Here is a 21,187-nt window from a genome sequence, read left to right as displayed (position 1 = left end):
TTACTCACTCTTTCACCTCAATATTTAACTTACTTCTAAAGGTAATTCTTCCGAAGGTAGGGCTATTAGACTAATAATAGTCTATCCTGTTCCTTCACTGCCTATTTTTAAATTTATATTACTGTATTTTCATTATTTATTTTCATTATTTATTTTCATTGTTTTATTTCTTAGTATTGTTATAGTTAAAATTCTTTCAGTTTTATGTTGTACTGCTATAAGCTGCTTAAAATAGTCCCACGACAAGATGGTGGAAAATAAATTTTAAACGAACAAACAGATATTTGCATTTTTAAAAGGTTATTGTTTACCTTCCCACTATTCTCTGCTTTTGCTTTTACTCTGTTTAATAATGGCAGAAACTGAGAAGTAAACAGGAAACAAGCTTAACAAGTCTGTAAGATATTGAAATAATAATATAATTAAAAGTTATTGACTCAGAGATCTATGTGACCTCCTCTACTGGGGCTTTTCCCAGTGTGCAGTGTGAAGAATTTGAATATATATGTATATATATTCATATATTTATCCGTGCACACACACATTTATTTTCCTCCACATCATAAAATACAAAAAACAATATATCTTCTCTTGTGTTACAATAAAATAGTTTTGGATTAGTAAATCTTATATAACCAAATTATACATTTTTAAATCCCATCTATTTAATTTCAGTTATCATCACATCCCCCTTATTCCATTCTTTCTAATTTCGTCATCCAGATAAATCTCCATTAATGTTTAATTAAGTCCATCATTAATATTCTTTAAACTATTGGTAAAATCAATATCTTTCACATTTTATAATCTTAATATCATTGCCGTAGTGACTTCTTCCTTCTTAGTACAAATCTCAAAACAGACTAAAAACCCTTATACCTAGTTTTATCAGTATAAAAATTATATTCTTATACTTTATCAGTTTAAAAAATGAACAAATACAAACATTTAAATTCATTACTTATTATTATGCCTTTATTATATTTCATCAAACCCCTCTTGATACAGTAAAATTAAGCAGTAAAAACAAATACTTTGATTTTCAAATCTGTAAACCCCATTTAACACACTAATCTGAATTGAAAAAACCTTAGAAGTCTAAATTAAACTTACGTAAGTTATCTTAATATATTTCATTTACTTATTTACTTATAAATTTTATTAAAATTCATAAATCTACTACTACTAAATAAAAAAAACTACTAAAATTAAAAAACTGTTATAAAGTATTATAAAATATTATAAATACAATCAACCATTTTTCTTGTCTATATTTTATACCTGTCAACTGCTACAGTCAGTATTTAAGAGAAATAAAACTCAAGAGTCCTTTTTAAGGTTCAAAAGTGAATTTATCAAAAGTCAGAACTGAAAGCAATCAAGGTTAAAGCAAAGACTGGAGAAAAAGGTGTGATACACGCGTATATCAAGTCCCTTTTAAACCCCCCTTGTGGAGAATGGCCAATCCCTATTGTCCATGACCATCAGGTGGACGCATCTTTACCCCACGTCACATTTATGGAATGTAACTTCCAATGGTCATCTGACTTCAAGGAAAACGAAACGTATCCCACTTCACAGGGCCTCCTGTTCTCTTCCCCCCCTCAATCCCCAGGACCCATCCTGTTACTATTGGCAACCAAGCTTAGAGATAGGCAGAAACATAGCGAAGGTTGACATTATCTGTCTCTCCCATCTTTTTATATCGCTTCTTTTTATTTTTTTATTTTCATTTTCCTCTTCTTCTGCTTCCTCCCTATCTCTTCTTTAAATAAAAAGTCCCCTTTAAAAATCCCCTCTTTGCAAATTCCCACTTTTTCATTCCCATTCCTTTTGAAATTGGCAAAATCTGATAACCTTGCTTATATCTTCCTTTAACAGTCCTTAACTTAATATACTCATCATTTAAGACATGGGCATTGATATCTTCATCCAGCAAACCTTTTTCAGAAGTTTCTATAATTTTAGCCCCAGATTTCTCTTGTTCCACCTCAGCATGTAACCATACACCATCAAAAGAATATGTAATACTGTATATCCCCCAATTAATTCATCCTTAATCCAACAATTATTTTTATTTCAACATTCAGTAATTGTCTCTTTATATGTTTCAAATCCATCTTGTTCTGGTACAAACCTTCCCCCCCCCAGTAACCTCCCCCCACTCCCCCAAAATTCCAAACAAAAGATGGTGGTGTCCACAGACGGGCACCAGCAGAACCGTTTCTGTGATGCAAGTGTGACATCAGCAGCGACTTGCTACCAGTTCGGGTGAACCAGTCCAAAACGGGAGAAACCCATCTCTGATGCAATTAAAAAGTAAGAATATATTTGATGTGGTTTTTAAAATATTAATGTGTTACAGAAAGAGAATTGTATGAGTTATCTGAAAAAAGAGAAGAAATACTGTCAAAGCTTGAATCTGTTCAGAAACAACTAGATGAAGCTTCAGCTTCTGCAGCTGCGTATCCTGGCAGGGTCAGTGGTATGTATTAATCAATTTCAATTTTTAAAAAAACAAACAAACTCCATAGCTCTTTTATTTTAATTATTTACCACTATTGAATATATTTTGATACAAAACAATATTTAGAGAAGGCAGTAATAACTGAGGCTGTGTTCCAAAGTCAATGAGCTAAGTTTCAATAAGTATCAATAAAAGAGAATATATGTAGATAATTAGATCAAGATCCCCCTGACTTCTAATTGTGATGTATGAATGTGATTGAATTGGCTGACTGATTTTATTATATTGGGTTTTTAGCTTGTAGTTTTTAATTAGATTTGTTTATATGCACTGTTTTATATTATGTCTTGTGAGCCGCCCTGAGTCTTCGGAGAAGGGCGGCATACAAATCTAATTAATAATAATAATAATAATAATAATAATAATAATAATAATATAGCTCAGGGTTGAAATGGGGGGTTGAATAGAAATGATGATTTTATTTACTTTGGGAAATGAATATCTGGAAGGAAACAACCAAGAAATATAAGTACAGTATAGGATCATTTTTAAGCAATGGGAGATTTGGAAGGTTAAATCAAGAATTGTATACTGCACAATAAAAAAGCAGGTTCAGTATATCTGCCATATGAGGAAAGGTCATAATATTTGGCATGTTTAGTTCTATAAGCAAAATATAAAGCAGAAAATAATAATAATAATAATAATAATAACAACAACAACAATAATAATAACAACAACAACAATTATTATTTCGCAAGGCAAGGAGAATGACGTGGTATGAATCTCTGGGGGGGAGTTGGTTCCAGAGGCAACAGAGAAAGCTCTCCCCCCTGGATCTGCCAATTGGCATTGTTTGGTTGATGGGACTTGGAGGGGGCCGACTGTGCGACCTAATTGGTCACTGGGTCATGTGAGGTAAAAGACGGTCCTGTAAATAATCTGGGTAATAAGTAATGCCTTGAGTTGTATTCAGAGACCGATCAGCAACCAGTGCAACTCACAGTACTGGACTAATTTGGGACTACATAGGTACGCCCAACACGGCTCTTACAGCTGCATGCTGGACTAGTTGAAGTCTCTGAACATTCTTCAAGGGTAGCCTCAAATAGAGTGCATTGCAGTAATCAAGTTTAGAGGGAATGAAGGCATGAGTGACTTTGAGAAGAGATTCCCTGTCCAAATAGGATATTGTGAGGCGTGGAAACAAACAACTCATATACTAAACACTAATAATGTTTGTGTGTATGTTTGGTTTTATTATAAGGGTTTTTAGTTGTTTTATTAATTGGATTTCTACATGCTGTTTTTATCATTGTTGTTAGCCGCCCCGAGTCTGCGGAGAGGGGCGGCATACAAATCCAATAAATAATAATAATAATAATAATAATAATAATAATAATAATAATAATAATAATAATACAGAAAAACAGCAGCAACAACAACTTTAGTCCCAAATATAATTCCACTTCATTTTTCGAACACAAGCCCCATTTTTTTAAATAAAAGTAGGAAACCCAGCACTGATTTGATACAAGGGGACCAGCTACTTTGAAAATGATGAATCACACTGCACTCCCTCTCTTATTTGCATCTATTCTCTTATTTTTCATTTTGTCTTATATTGGTGTCTGTTCCTCCTACATATATTGGCGTCTGTTCCTCCCACATATCTTTTTCCTTTAATGTTAGCATGTGGTAAATTGGAGTGTGTAGGACAAACCACAAAATAATATCTGGGACTGTTTTTTAAATCAAGAGTCCCCAAACTTTTAAGCTTCAGGGACTACCAAGGTCATAATTTTAAATTCTGTGACCACCAAATTCATAATTTAAAATCCCACGGACCCTAACTCATAATTTTAAGACCTGCAGACCACTAATATGATTTTTTAAAGAAATATAAAATACATTTGTAAAATAATGATTAGAGAACTTTCTTTTTATTAACAAGAAATGCACCTATTCAAGATAACAAAATTATAAATGCTTATTTAATTATAACAAAATCTTTAAAGGTTGTTTTAACCATAACAAGATTATTAAAGTTACTGTAATTATTACAAAAAAATTGAAGCTTATTTCACAATGTTGAGAAAATCAGTCCAATACTCCAGAGCTAATAGCTGCAGTCCCTCCCCTCCCCCTCTCCTCTCCTTTCCTCCCCTCCCTTCCACTTTTCCTTTCCATTCCTTCTTTCCTTTCCTTTCCTTTCCATTTCCTGCACTCGGGTGGAGGAGCTGATTTGGGATGACCAAAGGGCCAATCCTGTGACCACCACAGCTCTGGATGCAGGCTGCTTTGTGCCATTGGGTGGTGCAAATATACCAATGCAGAATGCTGATCCCACACAAATGCCACACTACAGCAGAGAGAAGCAGCCGGCAGGTGTTTTCTCTTGGGCTTCCCACCCAGAGGTCTCGCAGAAGGAGAGATGTAGGCCACAAAGGTGGCTAAACCTCCCCATCTCCAAGCAGCTATTTGGCTGAGCACGGTGTGTTCTTGGTCTTATCTTCCTGTTCCAGCTTGTGTGGCTCCCACCACTATACTCAAGGTGAGCTTTGTGCTCCGCCTTATGAGTGGGGTCTGGCATGTGGGCTGGGCGATGTTGGGTGGTGCAGCCTTGTTCTCCCGCGGGTGGGCTGGATTAATTGCTCTCGGCAATATCCTGCCCAGTGGCCAAGATTTCTCCATGGATGACAAAACTTTTCTCGCAGACCACCAGTGGATATTGAATATTGATTATGACTGACAGGAGGGTCGTGGTCACTGCTGCTGCGAGACGGTGTTCCTCCCGCTCCTGCCTCTGGACCTCCGTGTTTTTGCGATGCTTCGATTTTGCTGAGGCTTTCCTCGCTGGAAAACCCCACCTCCGGACTTCCATTGCCAGCGAAGCGCCTGTTTTTGCGATGCTTGGATTTCCCTGCAGCATCACAAAAACACAGAAGTCTAGAGGTGGGGTTTCCCAGCGAGGGGATACTCAGGGGAATCCTAGCAGCGCAAAATGGGCGCTTCGCTGGCAACCGAAGTCTGGAGGTGGGGTTTCCCAGCGAGGGGAGCCTTCAGCTGGCAACAGAAGTCCGGAGGCAGGCATCCTAGCAGTGGCGGCTTGGGTTCGTATGGTAAAAATAGTTTGGAAGTGTTGTGGTTCAGTCTGGGACCCCTCCGGGAATGGCTGACCTTCTGTCGGTTTCCAGCTCAGAGGGAGAGGCTGAGGAACAGGAGGTGCAGACTGACGAGGAAGAGGAATCCCAGGCTGGAGAAGAAGGACAGCCAGAGTCCCACCAGGGGGAGCTCTCCCCAGCAAGCAGCCTGGATTCCTTAGGGGAAAATGCTCAAGACATCATAGACATGCGACAAAGGAGAGCTAATCAGAGACGGACTCAATTGGCTAAGTATTTCCAGCATTAGAGGTCACAGCTGGGTTTGGGTGTGGTGCTCTTGGGAAAGGATAAAAGGCGGACCCACCCTTCCTGGCTTGTGGAGTTTTATCTTGGAGATTCGTGAGACCTGTCTGTGAACTTTGGTGGCTTACAATCCTGGTTTGTGCCTTGGACTATTGAAACCTTGGGGGGGGGGGTGCCAGCAAGAAGCTTGTGGTATTGACTGGACATCAGGACCCTGCTGTAACGTATTATAGCCTGTCTGTTGTGAAGACAGGTTTTTCTTTGTGCTTATTTTTCCCAGCTATAAAATACTTTTGGCTTTTACCAGAGTGTCTGGCTGTTTTTTCAGTTGGTGTTGAGGTCTGGGAAAACCCAGACAGAACAGGAAGAAGAGGCAAAAAAATCTTAAACCCCGGGTTCTTATCTCGAAAGGTTCATATGACGAGGGGTTCGTAAGACAAGGTGTCACTGTATATTATAAATATACAAATGCTAATATGTAAGTTTTACTTGATTGAGTTTGATGGCTTGAGAAATTTAATGAATGAATGAATGAATGAGTGAATGAATGTAGTAGAGTAGTCAACTATAGCATTGTGTATAGCACAGCTTTTTCAACATAAATGTTATTTATCTGATTTTTATAGAGAATACATTAAATAAACTTTCTGAGGAAAAAAGACATTTGATTGAAGAACTAGGGCACACTACCATTAATCTACTAAAAGCAGAGAGTGTTGCTTCACAAAGAGATATAATTGGAAAATCTATGGGTAAGTACAGATTAAATGAATCTATTTTTAAAGTAAACATTAACTTTAGGTATTTCTTCACTTTCACATATTGTGCCATATGTTCTGATCATGAAAATCTCTCTCATCCGTTTAAGAACCACTGATTGAAACTCTCCAGGGCAAAAGAGTTGTAATAAAACTTTTTTCTTTGGAGAACAATAAGCTTCTTTTGTGGGAATTTATTAGGGGTGGGTTCCTCCTGATTCAGACCAGTTTGCCTGAACTGGTAGCAACCTGCTGGTGATGTCACGATGATGTCATCAAACTGGATCAGTTGGTGTCTGTCCATGCGCACCACCTTCTTTTTTTTGGAGTTTCTTGCTTTTTTTTCTGTGTATGCACAGAAGTCAAGCACCCAGCACTGCACATGCACCGCCATCTAGTTTTTGGCTTTAAAAAAAAAAAATTAAATGAATGTTTGGCACTGCACCTGTGCCTTCAGCAATGCTGGGCCTCCCTAGAAGTAAAACTGCCTCTCCCAATCTGGAAGCCAGAGCCATTCTTCTCAGCAAGCACACGAGGAAAGAAAATATGAGAGAGAAAAATGGCAAATGGAGGAGAGCCAGAAGCCGGATGGTAGGTGCCTCAAAAGCCAGCTCCCTTTTTATCATGCTTACTTTTTTATTTTTAATGATGCCAATTAAAGGGAACAAAAGTTTCCTTAATTGTATAAACAAGATAACAACTAAATTTATTTGGCAAGGGAAAAGAGAGAGGATAAGTTTAAAACTTTTACCAGATGTAAGAATAAGAGGTGGATTTGAACTTCCAAATTGGGAATTTTATTACCAGGTGGCAGCAATGACATGGATCAAAGAATGGATTATGCTCAGAAATCAAAGACTTATGATTCTAAAAGGGCACGAGTTACAGATAGGCTGGCATGCATATGTATGGTATGGAAAACAAAAAATACATAGGTACTTTCAGAATCATAGTATAAGAAGTTTGTTATTTGTAATTTGGGGAAAAAATTAAAAATAAGCATTATATAAAAGTACTTTATTGGATTTCACCAATAGAAGTTTTGATTCATCCAGCAGAATAGATTGGAATAACAATCCAAGATACAGAGTTATAATACTGCAATCAAAGAAGTTAAAAACAATAGTAGAACTAAAAAAAATCAAGGTATACAGATAGATTGGTATATGAATATGCAATTGCAGGCAAGATATAAGAAAGATACTAAAGAGGAAATCATTAACTTTGAAAAAACAAAATTGGATGAAATCCCCCCACCCCCCCAAAAAAGCCACTTCCCCACATGGAATTTCTAACATTTCCACAGGCAGATGTAGTTGTGATGAGACATCGTCGAGGCTCTCTTCCACCCCACCCTGGACAAATCTTCAAGTGCAAAGCGAGCTAGAATATGTTTATTCTGAAATAAACACTGTGCTTAAAATATTTCAGAGGCCAGCAGGTTAGCCTTGTTTCCAAGCATGTTGGCAACAGGGGATTCCAATGGCCGCTGGGAAGTTTCTTGCTGTGATGGTGAATGACCTGCTGCCATGGAGTTAACATGTTTGTGAAAAATAAGTGGTTTCCTTTAGCCTCCGGGAAGTCTGAGTAGCTGTGAAGCTTGCCAGGGTTGGCTTCCCTCTGCCTGCCAGACAGCACCTCCCTAAAAGTACCTCTGCTGATGGACAGAGGGCTAGTGATGCCATGCTCCCAGCCACATCCAGTGATTCCTCTTCTGACCTAGGAGATGCTACGGGAGGCACTGGCTGGCAGGGAGAGAGGGAGCCAGTCCAGCAATCTTCAAAGTTTGCCAGGCCGGCTTCCCTCTCTCTGTCGATCAGGTCCTCCCGATAAAAATACAGGCATGTTGGGGAAGTGGGAGGCACCTTGGCAAGCTTTGCAGCTGCATGGCTACAAAAGTTGTCAGCTAGCTCCCCCTCTCCCTGCTGGTCAACACCTTCCGAAGTATCTCCTGAGCTGGCATAGGCACTGCAGGATGCAGTTGGGAGCATGCTAAAATTGTTCTACCCAGGCATCACCCACTCACCTCCCATCAGCAGAGGCACTCTCTGGGAAGGATGGAAGAGGCCAGCTACTGGTCTGCACCCCTCCAGCAGAGCAGCTTTGCATGGTGTGAGTGTCAGACTTGCTGTTGCCTCCGCCCCTGCCTGACTCGCCCCTGGCTGCCTCCCAAGCTAGGAGGCAGCAGCCAGTTCATGCTGCTCTCTAGATTGCCAGGAGGATGAGTGTGGCTCTCTAGGAGCTTAGCAACAACGTGACCTGGTTTTCGTCTTCCTCTCTGAGCTTTTGTCCCCGCCCCATTTTTACCTGGCTTGGCAAAGCAGAAGGATCGCCCCCCCTCTCAGCTGTGGCTCTGCCCAGAAGGCAGGGCAACCAAGCTGGGTGGGCTGAGTGGAGGCAGGAAGAATGGGAAGGGGATCTGAAACTTCTACTTTGTAGTGGGATGCTGAGCTGAGCCGGGCTGCCCCCACCTTCTTAAACTGCCTACTTCACTTTAAGAAAGTGGGGGCAACCCAGCTCCGCTCAGCATCCCACTACAAAGTTTCAGATCCCCTTCCTGTTCTTCCTGTCCTGTTGCCAGATTGGCGTTGCCCTGGAAAAGGCTGCGGAGCTTTTCCTGTTTGAAAATTACCCCAGCGTGATCTTCCCAGACTCCTGTGGCTCTCTAGGCAGGCACGGCTGTTGCTGCTGGCTGGGCAGCGAAATTTGGCTTCTGCACATGCGCAGAAGCGAAATGTCACATGCAGGGCCGACCGGGATGGACCTGTGCATGCAAGTCCATTTCCGCTGGTGGAAAGGCCTAGACATTGTCTCAGCCCGACCTTCGCCTGCCCTTAGAATCCCGGGCAACTTTCCCAACCTAGCACCTGAGTCTTTTCACCCCCTACCCTCCATCCTGCTGGGAGAGCACAGCTGTTTAGTCTCTTGGCATTTCCTTGCGCAGAAGCAAGGAAATTCAGGTTTTGCACAGGAAGCTGAAGGGTGCGCATATGCACGCCCATCCCCCCACCAGGCACACGCACGTACCCCTCCCACACCAGAGTGTTCCAGTAGGGACGCGATTGGCTGCCCTTTGCTCATTAAGGGACCAGAAACAAAAAAATATACTGAATTAGAAACTAGATTTAGTAGTTATAAATAGATGAATTTCTGAGATTTGATACATACAATGATTTTTTACTTATTGAATGTAATCTGCGTGGGTTTTTTTTTAACTATAAAATTACATATGTGAAGGATAAACATAAATTGTATTTCGACTAAGCAATCTAAAACAACATAATGAACATAATATATTAATGAACAATGTAGTAATGAATTTTGAAAGATTATGGGACTGAGATGATTAAACAGGGTTTGAAAAAGATTTCTTAAAAGGATGTTTAAATGGAAAATATATATAAAAATATTTTATTAAATTGATTTGGGATGAATGTATAAAATTTATCGGAAGTAATTACAAATGCTGAAATGTGTAATGATTTTTAATATAAGATTGGCACATCTAAATATATAGGGGCATGCAGCTATAAGATAAGAAACAAACATTGAGAAACAGAGACTGAGAAAGAGGAGAGAGCAATAGGCCTTATGATAAAAAAGAACAAGAAATCATAAGTTATTGGAAATTAAATAGAATAGAATAGAATAGAATTTTTATTGGCCAAGTGTGATTGGACACACAAGGAATTTGTCTTGGTGCATGTGCTCTCAGCATACATAAAATAAAATATACATTTGTCAAGAATCATGTGGTACAACACTTAATGATTGTCATAGGGGTCAAATAAGCAATGAAGAAGCAATATTAATAAAAATCTTAGGATATAAGCTACAAGTTACAGTCATACAGTCAACATGGGATGAAATAGGTGAAAGGAATGATGAGAAAAACTAGTAGAATAGAAGTGCAGATTTAGTAGAAAGTCTGACAGTGTTGAGGGAATTACAGTCATACCTCGTCTTACGAACCTAATTGGTTCCAGGGGGAGGTTCGTAAGACGAAAGGTTTGTAAGACGAAACATTGTTTCCCATAGGAAACAATGTAAAGTCAATTAATCCGTGCAACAAAAAAAAACCCCCGCAAAAACCCGCTGCCGCCCGGCTGTGACCTTTTAAAACAGCCGCGCGGCTTCCCAGCCGTCTCCCGAAGCCGAACGCCAAACCCAAACTTCCGCGTTCGGCGTTCGGAGGCTGCTGGGATGCCCCGCCGCCCGGCTGTCACCTTTTAAAACAGCCGCGCGGCTTCCCAGCAGCCTCCGAACGGTTCAGAAAAAATTTGCCTCTTACGAACTTTTTTCGTGTTATGAACGCCAAACCCGAACTTTCGGGTTTGGCGTTCGGAGGCTGCTGGGAAGCCGCGCGGCTGTTTTAAAAGGTGATAGCCGGGCTGGGGGGCTTCCCAGCAGCCTCCCGAAGCCGAACGCCGTAAGACGAAAAAAGTTCGTAAGAAGAGGCAAATTTTTTCTGAACCCCGGGTTCGTATCTTGAGTTGTTCGTAAGACGAGGGGTTCGTATCTTGAGGTACCACTGTATTTGTTTAGTAGAGTGATGGCGTTCGGAAAAAAACTGTTCTTGTGTCTAGTTGTCTTGGTGTGCAGTGCTCTGTAGCGACGTTTTGAGGGTAGGAGTTGAAACAATTTGTGTCCAGGATGTGAGTGGTCAGTAAATATTTTCCCCGCCCTCTTTTTGACTCGTGCAGTATACAGGTCCTCACTGGAAGGCAAGTTGCCAGCAATTGTTTTTTCTGCAGTTCTGATTATCCTCTGAAGTCTATGTCGGTCCTGTTGGGTTGCAGCACCAAACCAGACAGTTATAGAGGTGCAGATGAGGACAAATATTAAAGTGGGAGCTAAAAGTGGAGGTTAATTAGATAGAAAATCTGGATGACAAAATGATTATTATTTTTTAGGGGAGGAAAAGGAATTTGGCATCATGTACCTAAAACAAAAGGCTTTATTTGGAGTTATAAGCAACAAAAAAAAATAGTGATTGGAACTGTCTTTAAAGTGGATTTTACAGCAACGGTTTGCTAATAACAGGTTGGGACACTCAGGAAAGATACTAGAGGAATGAAGAGGAAGTAGAAAGGAAGGGAGAGAAGGAATGAGTGGTGAAGAGAGAGAGAGAGAGAGACAAAAGAGAGAAGAGGTCTAGGAGGAGTGAAGGGAAAGTAGGTAGGAGGAGGTAAGAAAGAAGGAGGATGGGTACAAGAAAGGATAATTAAAGGAGCAGATTGCTGTTGTTTAACCATTTTAAAAAATTAAATAGGGGACTATGAATGAAGGGCAAAATATACAATTATGAACTTTGTATGATGTGTGTAGACATGTTGAATCTGTATTTATGAAGGTAAGAAAAATAAAAAAACCTTTGGGGGGGAAAAGAAATAGTGACACTGAAATTAATTTATCTGAAAATATTAGATATCTTCATTACAGTGTCACTATTTCTTGTCTTGCATATGTATGTATGTATGTATGTATGTATGTATGTATGTATGTATGTATGCCACTTTAATGAAATGATCTATGTATGATTTTTAATGATGTGGGAAATAATTGTAATTTAAACTGTTTTCATGGAATAATTTTAAAAACATTTTTATCTGAAGAAAAGGAATTAAATGATCAATTAAAGAAGAAGAAAGAATTGCAAGAAAAGTTGCGGTCCAATGAGAAGGAAATAGAGGAAGCTCAGACTCTTGCATCCATCCACCCAGGCATTGTCAATGGTAAGGCTGCTATACTGCCTCATGATTTAAAGAAATGTAGAAGATTGACGGCAGAAAAAGACCTCATGGTCCATCTAGTCTGCCCTTATACTATTTCCTGTATTTTATCTTAGGATGGATATATGTTTATCCCAGGCATGTTTAAATTCAGGTACTGTGGATTTACCAACCACGTCTGCTGGAAGTTTGTTCCAAGGATCTACTATTCTTTCAGTAAAATAATATTTTCTCACGTTGCTTCTGATATTTCCCCCAACTAACCTCAGATAGTGACCCCTTGTTCTTGTGTTCACTTTCCTATTAAAAACACTTCCTCCTGAACCTTATTTAACCCTTTAACATATTTAAATGTTTTGATCATGTCCCCTCTTTCCCTTCTGTTCTCCAGACTATACAGCTTGAGTTAATTAAGTCTTTCCTGATAGGTTTTATGCTTAAGACCTTCCATCATTTTTATAGCCCGTCTTTAGACCCGTTCAGACAGAAAATTGAGTATAACAGAAAGTAGAAAGGCTTTCACAAATGTCTCCAGGGTCCTCCCCCCACCATCTGTTTTGGGCATTTTAGCTATTTTCCCATTGCTGTACCATAGAACCTCTGGTCATGAATATCACAACCAAATCAGATTACCACCAAAAAATTCACATTTTTTTAAATGGCCAATTTCACATTCTGCACCTTTTTTTTTGTACCTGCTAAATTTCCAAAATTAGGTTTGGGTCATGTCGTTTCAGAGTAATTACTCAAGTAGGAGCTCTTGAAAACTCTAGGCTTGAGATATGGCTTGAGATACAAACTGTTAAAATGGTCAATTAAAGTCAAAAAGTGTAAAAGATAATTGGTCAATTAAAGAAAAATAGGAAATAAATGAAAGAAGAACTAAAAAAATGAAAATTAAAAAAACAGAAAAAAACCCCTCATTTGGATATTCCTAATATCATATTGATATTTTAGTCCTTCCTACATTGAGAATCTAAACAAAGTCAGTCCTGGAAATGGGTTCCATCAGGCTGTTTCAAGTTTGTAAGCTAAATTGAGAAATTGAAAAATATACCCTGAAACAAGGGAGTCACAAATCATTTCTGTACTGCAGCTAAGAAAGTTACATGGATGTAAAGTCACCAGAAGGTTCAGTTTGAAGATTACATTTTTATTTGTTTGTTTGTTTTGTCCAGTACGTATTGGTGGTATAAAAAGATATAATAATATTTGTATACATGATACCAGTAAAAGAGAAACATTAGGACAGGGGACGGAAGGCTGACCTCTTAGGACCTCTTAGGAATCTGGAGAGGTCAACAGTGGATAGTCTAAGGGTAAAGTTTTGGGAGTTAGGTGATGATACTATAGAGTCTAGTAGTGAGTTCCATGTATCGACTACTCGGCTACTAAAATCATAGTTCCTGCAGTCGAGTTTAGAGCGGTTTACTTTAAGATTGTATCTTATTATTTTTAAACTTAGAGTTTGCACAGATCCAAAAAAACAGATAAAAGCAGATAAATAGGGAATATTGCTTGTTTTTTTCATAACAGTTTTAATGTTTTCATGGCTTTCTGGATACTTTTTTCTCAGAAGGCTTGTGTGTGTTAACTGTATAGGCATAGGTATTGAAAGTATGTATTTATGTCTATTTATGTGTGGGGGGGTATGTATGTATATGTGTGTGTGTGTATGTGTGTGTATCATGGTGGCTCAGTGGCTAAGATGCTGAGCTTGTCGATCAGAAAGGTTGTTAGTTTGGCTGTTCAAATCCCTAGCGCCACATAACGGAATGAGCTCCTGTTACTTGCCCCAGCTTCTGCCAACCTAGCAGTTCAAAAGCATGTAAAAATGCAAGTAGAAAAATAGGGACCAGCTTGCTGGGAAAGTAACAATGTTCTGTGCATTTTCCGCATTTAATCAGGCCAGCCACATGACCACGGAATCATCATCAGACAGTGCTGGCTCTTTGGCTTAGAAATGGAGATGAGCACCATCCCTTTGAATCAGGAACGACTAGCACATATGTGCGAGGGGATTTTTACCTTATATATTTAATAATGTTTATATTCTTCAGTGTCATTTTAATAATATTTATTGTTTTAATAACAATCTACTAAAATTATTTAGGCCCCAGAATAAATTGCATAAATAAATTAAGGTTATATGTATTGACATGAAATTATTTTACAGAAGATGCACTTCAAGCATTGGTTGAGACAAAAAGACGCTTGACTATAGAGTTAAAGGAAGCTGTTCATGATATTGAGAAGATAGAACATGCTTTAGAAATGGCTCAACTTGAACGACCTAGTGGTATGACTTAAATTTTTTAAACAATTATTTTACAAGAATACTGCTTCATCACCATCTTTATTACAATATTAATGTTAGAAGAGGTGTAAATCAAGCACCTTTGTCAGTTCTTGGATCAATGGTTTATAGCCATTTGGAATAATGGCTTAAGGTATACTGTTTAAGGATTTATTAGAATGATTTAAATTTGTGTTAGAAAAGATCATTTATTAGGCAATACTTGGGGTTGGTTTTTTTTTACAATTGATTTCTGTCATTCCCCCTTCTTTATCTTTTCAAAAGTTTAGATAATTATTATAACCAATGAAGTGGGTTCATTTTAGATTCTAGTATCCTCTTCCTCACATCTCTGTTTATAATGTTTACTTGTAAAAAAGATTACACATTCCCAGCTTACTGTAAAGTTAATTCTCAATTTACAACAGTTCATTTAGTAATTGTTTGAAGTTACAACAGCACTGAAAAAGTGGCTTATAAGTATTTTTCACACTTACAAATGTTGCAACATCTGCATTTTCATGCTTGGCAACTGATTCATATTTATGATGGTTGTCCTGGGAATATGGGATCACTTTTGTGACCTTTTGATAAACAAATTCAGTGTTGAAGTCTAATTCACTTAACCATGTTACTTTCTATAATTGCATTCACTTAACTGCGGCAAGTAAAATGGGACAAAATTCAGTTAACAAATACCTCACTTTTGGACTCAATTGTAAGTCATATGTTGAGGAGTACCTGTATTATTATACTTTGTAGGGTTTTTAAAATATATGTTGAAGTGTTTGGAAGTCTTTAAAAATTAAAATATTAATAATAAAGAACTTTACTTTACAATCATCAAGCTCATCTTGCTGCAATCATGACTAAACGTTATGGATGGCCTATACAGTATACTGTATTATCCTCCTGTTCAGAAATATCTTACCGGTGCATTTAAATTCCTAGTTCTAAAGCACTTCAAGCTGTTAACTTATCTTCTAATATTTTTTGAATTTATAATTTATTTTATTTTGAAATTGGAGGCTTCATTTGACTGCCATAGAAAATTTATATTTTAAAATTGTTTAACACTGCAATGTCTATTTAATATGATGAGAAATATGCAATTTTTCAAAAGGAAATTTTGACAACCAATCTGAGTCCCCATTCTTAATATAAAATGAAATTTTACAAATGTCATGATTTATTTCATTTTAAAGAATATCAACTCTTATATTTTTACAAGCATGTTTCAATTCCCAATCTTCCTTTAGAAATATACTAAAAACTGCATTTCTAGCACAAAATGAATGGTTGGAATAATTAATATAAATATAAATAATAAGAGGGAGCCAGAAGCATGGTTCACTCTCTCTACTATTCACTGCTCTTTCTGTTTTGTCTATGTGACTATGCTGAGATGGGAACTGTGTGTTCAAATGATTCATTTGTTTCATTTAGTTTGTTTTGTTTTATTGAATAGGATCTACAATAATATTAGCAACATTTGAAACAACCCAGTTTATGAAAATAATTGTTCATGTTATATGATTTTATAAATAATGAGAATATTTTCTAATATTTTAAAGAAATAATTAAAAAAGGGAGATCACTGAATCATCTACTTAAAAAGAAAAAGTTACTACAGAAACGTTTAAATTCCAACTGGGCAGAATTAGAAGATGCTCATGCTCTTATGGCTGCCAAACCCGGATATATAAATGGTAAGTAAACTGTAATTCTGATATTTGTAATACAGTACTAGATATAGCAACAGCAATAGCACTTGGACTTATATAACACTTCACAGTGCTTTACAACCCTCTCTAAGCAGTTTACAGGTCACTACATTGCCCCCAACAATCTGAGCCTTCATTTTACCTACCTTGGAAGAATGGAAAACTGACTCAATCTTGAGATTTGAACAACCTTGAGATGTGAATTGTAGTCAGCCGGCAGTCAGTAGAAATAGCCTGCAGTACTGCACTCTAACCACTGTCCCACAGTGCCTCATATTCTGCTTAGCTGAATTTATAGTTAAGATAAAATGATATTTGCTGAGCTGTAAGTAAGACTTCTCAAATTTTCTGTCCCTCATAAAGAGGAAGGAGCAATAAAAATGTTTACTTTAGATTTTATTCATAGTCACCGGTACAACCAGGCTGAGGCTTACATTTTTACAGCTCTTCTGTGACTTGGTTAATTTGAAGTACTTAAACTTCATTCCAATTTTAAACTGTAACAGCTTGTTGTACTGTTAAAATAGTGTTTAATAATACATATGATAAGTAAAAGAAGCTAATGTTAATTCATATTTAATAAAGAATCAATAGTTTTATCAACTTTAGTTAAAATTATCAGCAGGTTATGATATCAAACCACTGCAGAAGTTGGTGATAAATTCATGGCTTGCAAAACCTGATTTATGTGGGAGCTTGGGAGTGGTGAATTCCAGGAGGGAGCAGATCAACTACAAAGCATTATTTTAAAAAAAATATATTAATTTTTAAAATATAAGACAGGACAAGACATACAACATTTAACACAAAAAGGAGCTACAATTGCTCCACTCAGTATATAAGTCTTCTTAATAGGGAAAAAAACCCCCTAATTCTAGTTTAGATCGATACAGAAACGTCAACTTATCAATAAAATATCTCTATATAATATATGCTGACATAAAAATCTTAACTTTTCAGTACTTTCCAGTTATGTAATTATAATTAAAATAATTAAAATCCATTTGAGATAAAATAAAATTATCTATCAAATATTGCTATGTAATATATTCAATCTAGTAAATTTAACTATTCAATACTTTGTTTTGATATCTTTATAAATCTTTTTTTGTGTTCCACCAGTTGTAAACCTTCTGCCAATTTTTATAAAATTCTGTTTCAGCTTGATTATTTAACCGTCTCGTCATTATATCTAATTCTGCACATTCCATAATCTTCCTAAAAACCTCTTCATCTTTTGGAATTTCCTTTTCTTTCCATTTTTGTGCAGAAGCGATCCTTGCAGCAATAAAATATGGATTATTAAGTAATATGTTTATTTTTTATACCTGGTATCTGTGATACCTAATAAGAAAAATTATGGGGTCTTCCAAATTTCTTTGTTTGTGATTTCCTTTAGCCATTTTTCTACCTTATTCCAATAAATCTTTGTTTTTGGACATGTTCACCATGTATGAAATTATGTACCAATTTCTTTTTTACATTTCCAACAAATAGGTGAAGTACTTGGAAACATCTTTGAAATCCTATTGGGTGGCAAGTGCCATCTATAAAACATCTTGATTTGGTTTTCTTTAAAAGAAACTGATTTAGTTATTTTCCAGTTATATATCCAAACCTTTTCTCATGTATCTAGGTCTATTTCTTTTCCTAGGTTTTTACACTAACTGATCATATTATTTTTTAATATCCAGCCTATTGTCTTGTAGTTTATTAAATTTTATACACCTTTCCAATCAGTTTTCCTTGATTTTGGATTAATAATTTCCCCAATATATTATTATCTTTCTTAAATATAAATATTTTTACATCTTTTTGAAATCTGGAATTGATCTGGGCGTATTGCCACCAATCCATTTCTACACCCACCTCCTGTAATTCTTGTTTTGTTTTCAGTTTTAGTTGATTATCAAGTAAATCTCTATATTTCCACATTTTACTTTCTTTTAATAAATTAGGGGGGGGATATAGCTTCTATTGGCGAAATCCATTCTGGTATTACCAGGAAATGATTTTTTTTATCTCATTCCAAACATCTAATAATGCCTTTCTGATTGTGTGTCTTTTTACCTGAATGGTCCCTTTGACTGTTAGAGATTGCATTAAAGTCACATACTATTATCATATTTTCTATTGATAATTCAATTATTTTGTCATGTAATTTCTTGTAAAGATGAAGAGGTTTTTAGGAAGATCATGGAATGTGCAGAATTAGATATAATGACGAGACGGTTAAATAACCAAGCTGAAACAAAATTTTATAAAACCAAAATTAGGAAATATCTATACAAGCTTAGCTGATTAAAAAAAGAGGTGTAGCAATGTATATTGATGAAGCAATAGATTCAAAAGAAATATATAGTGATCAAGAAGGTAGAATTTTAATTGTACAATTAGATTTAGAAGCAAAACCTCTCATTATTATATCTATATATGCACCGAATGTACAATTTATGGCTCCCAAGCCTGCCGGCAAAGCCAGTTTTTCATAGACTTTCAGAAGGCCAGCAGGTTGGGAGCAGTATGGATATTGGGGGAGAGTTGGTTCCATAGAGCCAGGGCGGCCACAGAGAAGGCTCTCTCCTGTGGACCTGCTGAACTGCAACCCTTAGTTGATGGGACCCGGAGAAGGCACACTCTGTGCAATCTTATTGGTTTCTGGGAAGTATACCGCAGGAGACAGTCCCGTAAATAGTCTGGCCCTAAGCCATGTAGGGTTTTATAGGTAATAACCAACACCTTGAATTGTGACTGGAGACTAATCGGTAGCCAGTGCAGCTCACAGAGAATAGGTGTTATACGGGTATAAGCTGTTGAGCATATATGATATGCTCAACAGCTTAATTTTTAATCAGAGTCTTATTGATGTCCATTCCCTTAAAATTAAATGATGACTAAATACAGCTATAGGTTTGACTTTTTTTAAAAAAAATATTTATTTAATATCTATTTATTTATTTATTTTATTTATATAACTCATAAGCAAATAACTCTGGGAAACGGGCAACAAAACTAAAATGACAAATATCTGAAACTATTATTACCAAATATGAAAAACATGAAAAACTATAAATGTCACAGCTAAAAATTTGTGTTGTACTGCACACAATAGTATAGTATGGTGTGGTGTGGTGTAGAGTAGAATAGAATAGAATAGAATAGAATAGAAATGAATGGAATTGAATTGAATTGAATTTTATTGGTCAAGTATGATTGGATACACAAGGATTTGTCTTAGTTTGTCAAGAATCATAAGGTACAACATTTGTACCTTCAATAATGCTATTGAATGCTGAACTAAAGTCTACAAAGAGGACCCTTGTGTAAGTCTTTGGAGATTCAAGGTTGAAGGATGTAATGCAGAGCCATATTCGGATAGGGGCGGCATACAAAGCCAATTAAAAAATATAAATAATAAATTAATAACACCATCTGTTGTTCTTTGTGTAGGTTGCAACTTGCATACAGATAGGGTTGTCCTTGTTCAAGCACATCAAAGGCTGAGTCTGCAAATCAAATTGCAGCTCCATCCGCTACCTTGGCCTTGCTTCCCAGCTTAGACTCAGTCCTCAATGAGGTTTGACATGGTTTTTAGAGCTTTTTCTGACTGCTAGCTTCAATTGGACTTTATTTTACATACATAATTATCAAATTACCACCAACTATTATCACCATTACTGTTAGTAATCTTTCTGCCTAATGTGACACCGGAAGGCAGAGAGATAGAGGAGTTGATTTAAATGGAGTGGGGTTTTCTGGCAGTGGATCCGTGAGTGTCCCCAAGTGGGACAGTATTAGCCTTTCAAAGATTTTTATAACTACAGATGTTAAGGCAACTGGTCTGTGGTCGTTCAGTTCATTGATGGTTGGCTTCTTCGCTATTGGATGATAGTAGAGCGTTTGAAACATGAAGGAACATAGCACATCTCTTGGATGTGTATATTGTTAATAGGGCAAATATATCAGCGTTTTTTAAGTGAACTGACCTAATTATTTTTACAGAGCATAAACTACAAGTGTTATCTGATGAAAGAAGCAAATTGTCTAAAGAGCTAAAAGACGTTTTTCAGGAAATATTAGCATTGCAACAAGGTGCTCCAGGTAAACAATTTGGAGGTAAGTTAACAAAAAGGAGAAAAAAATAATAAAATATTTTTCTAAGTAAAAGAGTTATAAATTCCATCTGATTGGTATTCTTTATTGAAAATGGAATAAACTCAATTACAGTAAAGTCTTGATTATCCATCCTTCAGTCATCTGACATTCTGGATTATCTGATGTCGTGGCTGCTTGGGTGCATGACTGTAGGCATTTCTGCACCCCCAGACGTGCCCCCAAACATGGCAGCCACGATGGAGAAGCAGTCCCCAAGGACTGACTTTTCTCTGCAAAACCTTAATTGGGGGGAAAGAGGCGGGGAGTTGGAGATGTCAGGAAGGAAGGAGAGCCTCTTCTCACCTCTCCTCCACACACAGCTCCCCTGCAGGCACTGGCTGCCCACCCAGGAGAAATGCACTACCTAACCCTCCCAATGCCTCGTTCCCTGGCCACCTTACCACCCCTTCCCGCCCTGCCTCTTCTCCGGGCCTATCTGCCCATCGGCCTACCTAAAGCGCCCAATGCCCCATTTCCAGGCACACCAACCAGGTCGCCCAGCGCCATCTTCCAGGCAAGAGGGTGGCGCCAAGAGAAGTTGGGGTGGGGAGGCGCAGGCTGCTGTAGTGCCCAGGCGAGTGGGCGGGTGAGCGAGCTGGGAGGAGCAAAGCAGAGGGCTGTGGGGACCCCACTGGCAGAAAATGTTCA

At 37.5% G+C, this 21,187-nt stretch overlaps 1 protein-coding gene across 5 annotated transcripts in view; it reads left to right on the top strand.

Moving 5' to 3' along the window:
- CCDC7 (coiled-coil domain containing 7) overlaps window positions 1–21,187 on the top strand; it is a 243,752-nt gene that overhangs the window by 134,812 nt on the left and 87,753 nt on the right. For all 5 annotated transcript variants that reach the window (XM_070726680.1, XM_070726682.1, XM_070726683.1 and 2 more), the window contains 6 exons: window positions 2,366–2,485; window positions 6,501–6,626; window positions 12,248–12,367; window positions 14,541–14,663; window positions 16,235–16,369; window positions 20,387–20,500. In XM_070726680.1, the coding sequence (XP_070582781.1) occupies window positions 2,366–2,485; window positions 6,501–6,626; window positions 12,248–12,367; window positions 14,541–14,663; window positions 16,235–16,369; window positions 20,387–20,500 (738 nt within the window). The remainder of the gene's footprint in view (window positions 1–2,365; window positions 2,486–6,500; window positions 6,627–12,247; window positions 12,368–14,540; window positions 14,664–16,234; window positions 16,370–20,386; window positions 20,501–21,187) is intronic.

Source organism: Erythrolamprus reginae, chromosome Z (assembly GCF_031021105.1).
Source record: "Erythrolamprus reginae isolate rEryReg1 chromosome Z, rEryReg1.hap1, whole genome shotgun sequence".
Taxonomy (NCBI): domain Eukaryota; kingdom Metazoa; phylum Chordata; class Lepidosauria; order Squamata; family Dipsadidae; genus Erythrolamprus; species Erythrolamprus reginae.
The sequence above is the reverse complement of the archived record's forward strand: the minus strand, read 5'-3'. Positions and strand labels throughout refer to the sequence as shown.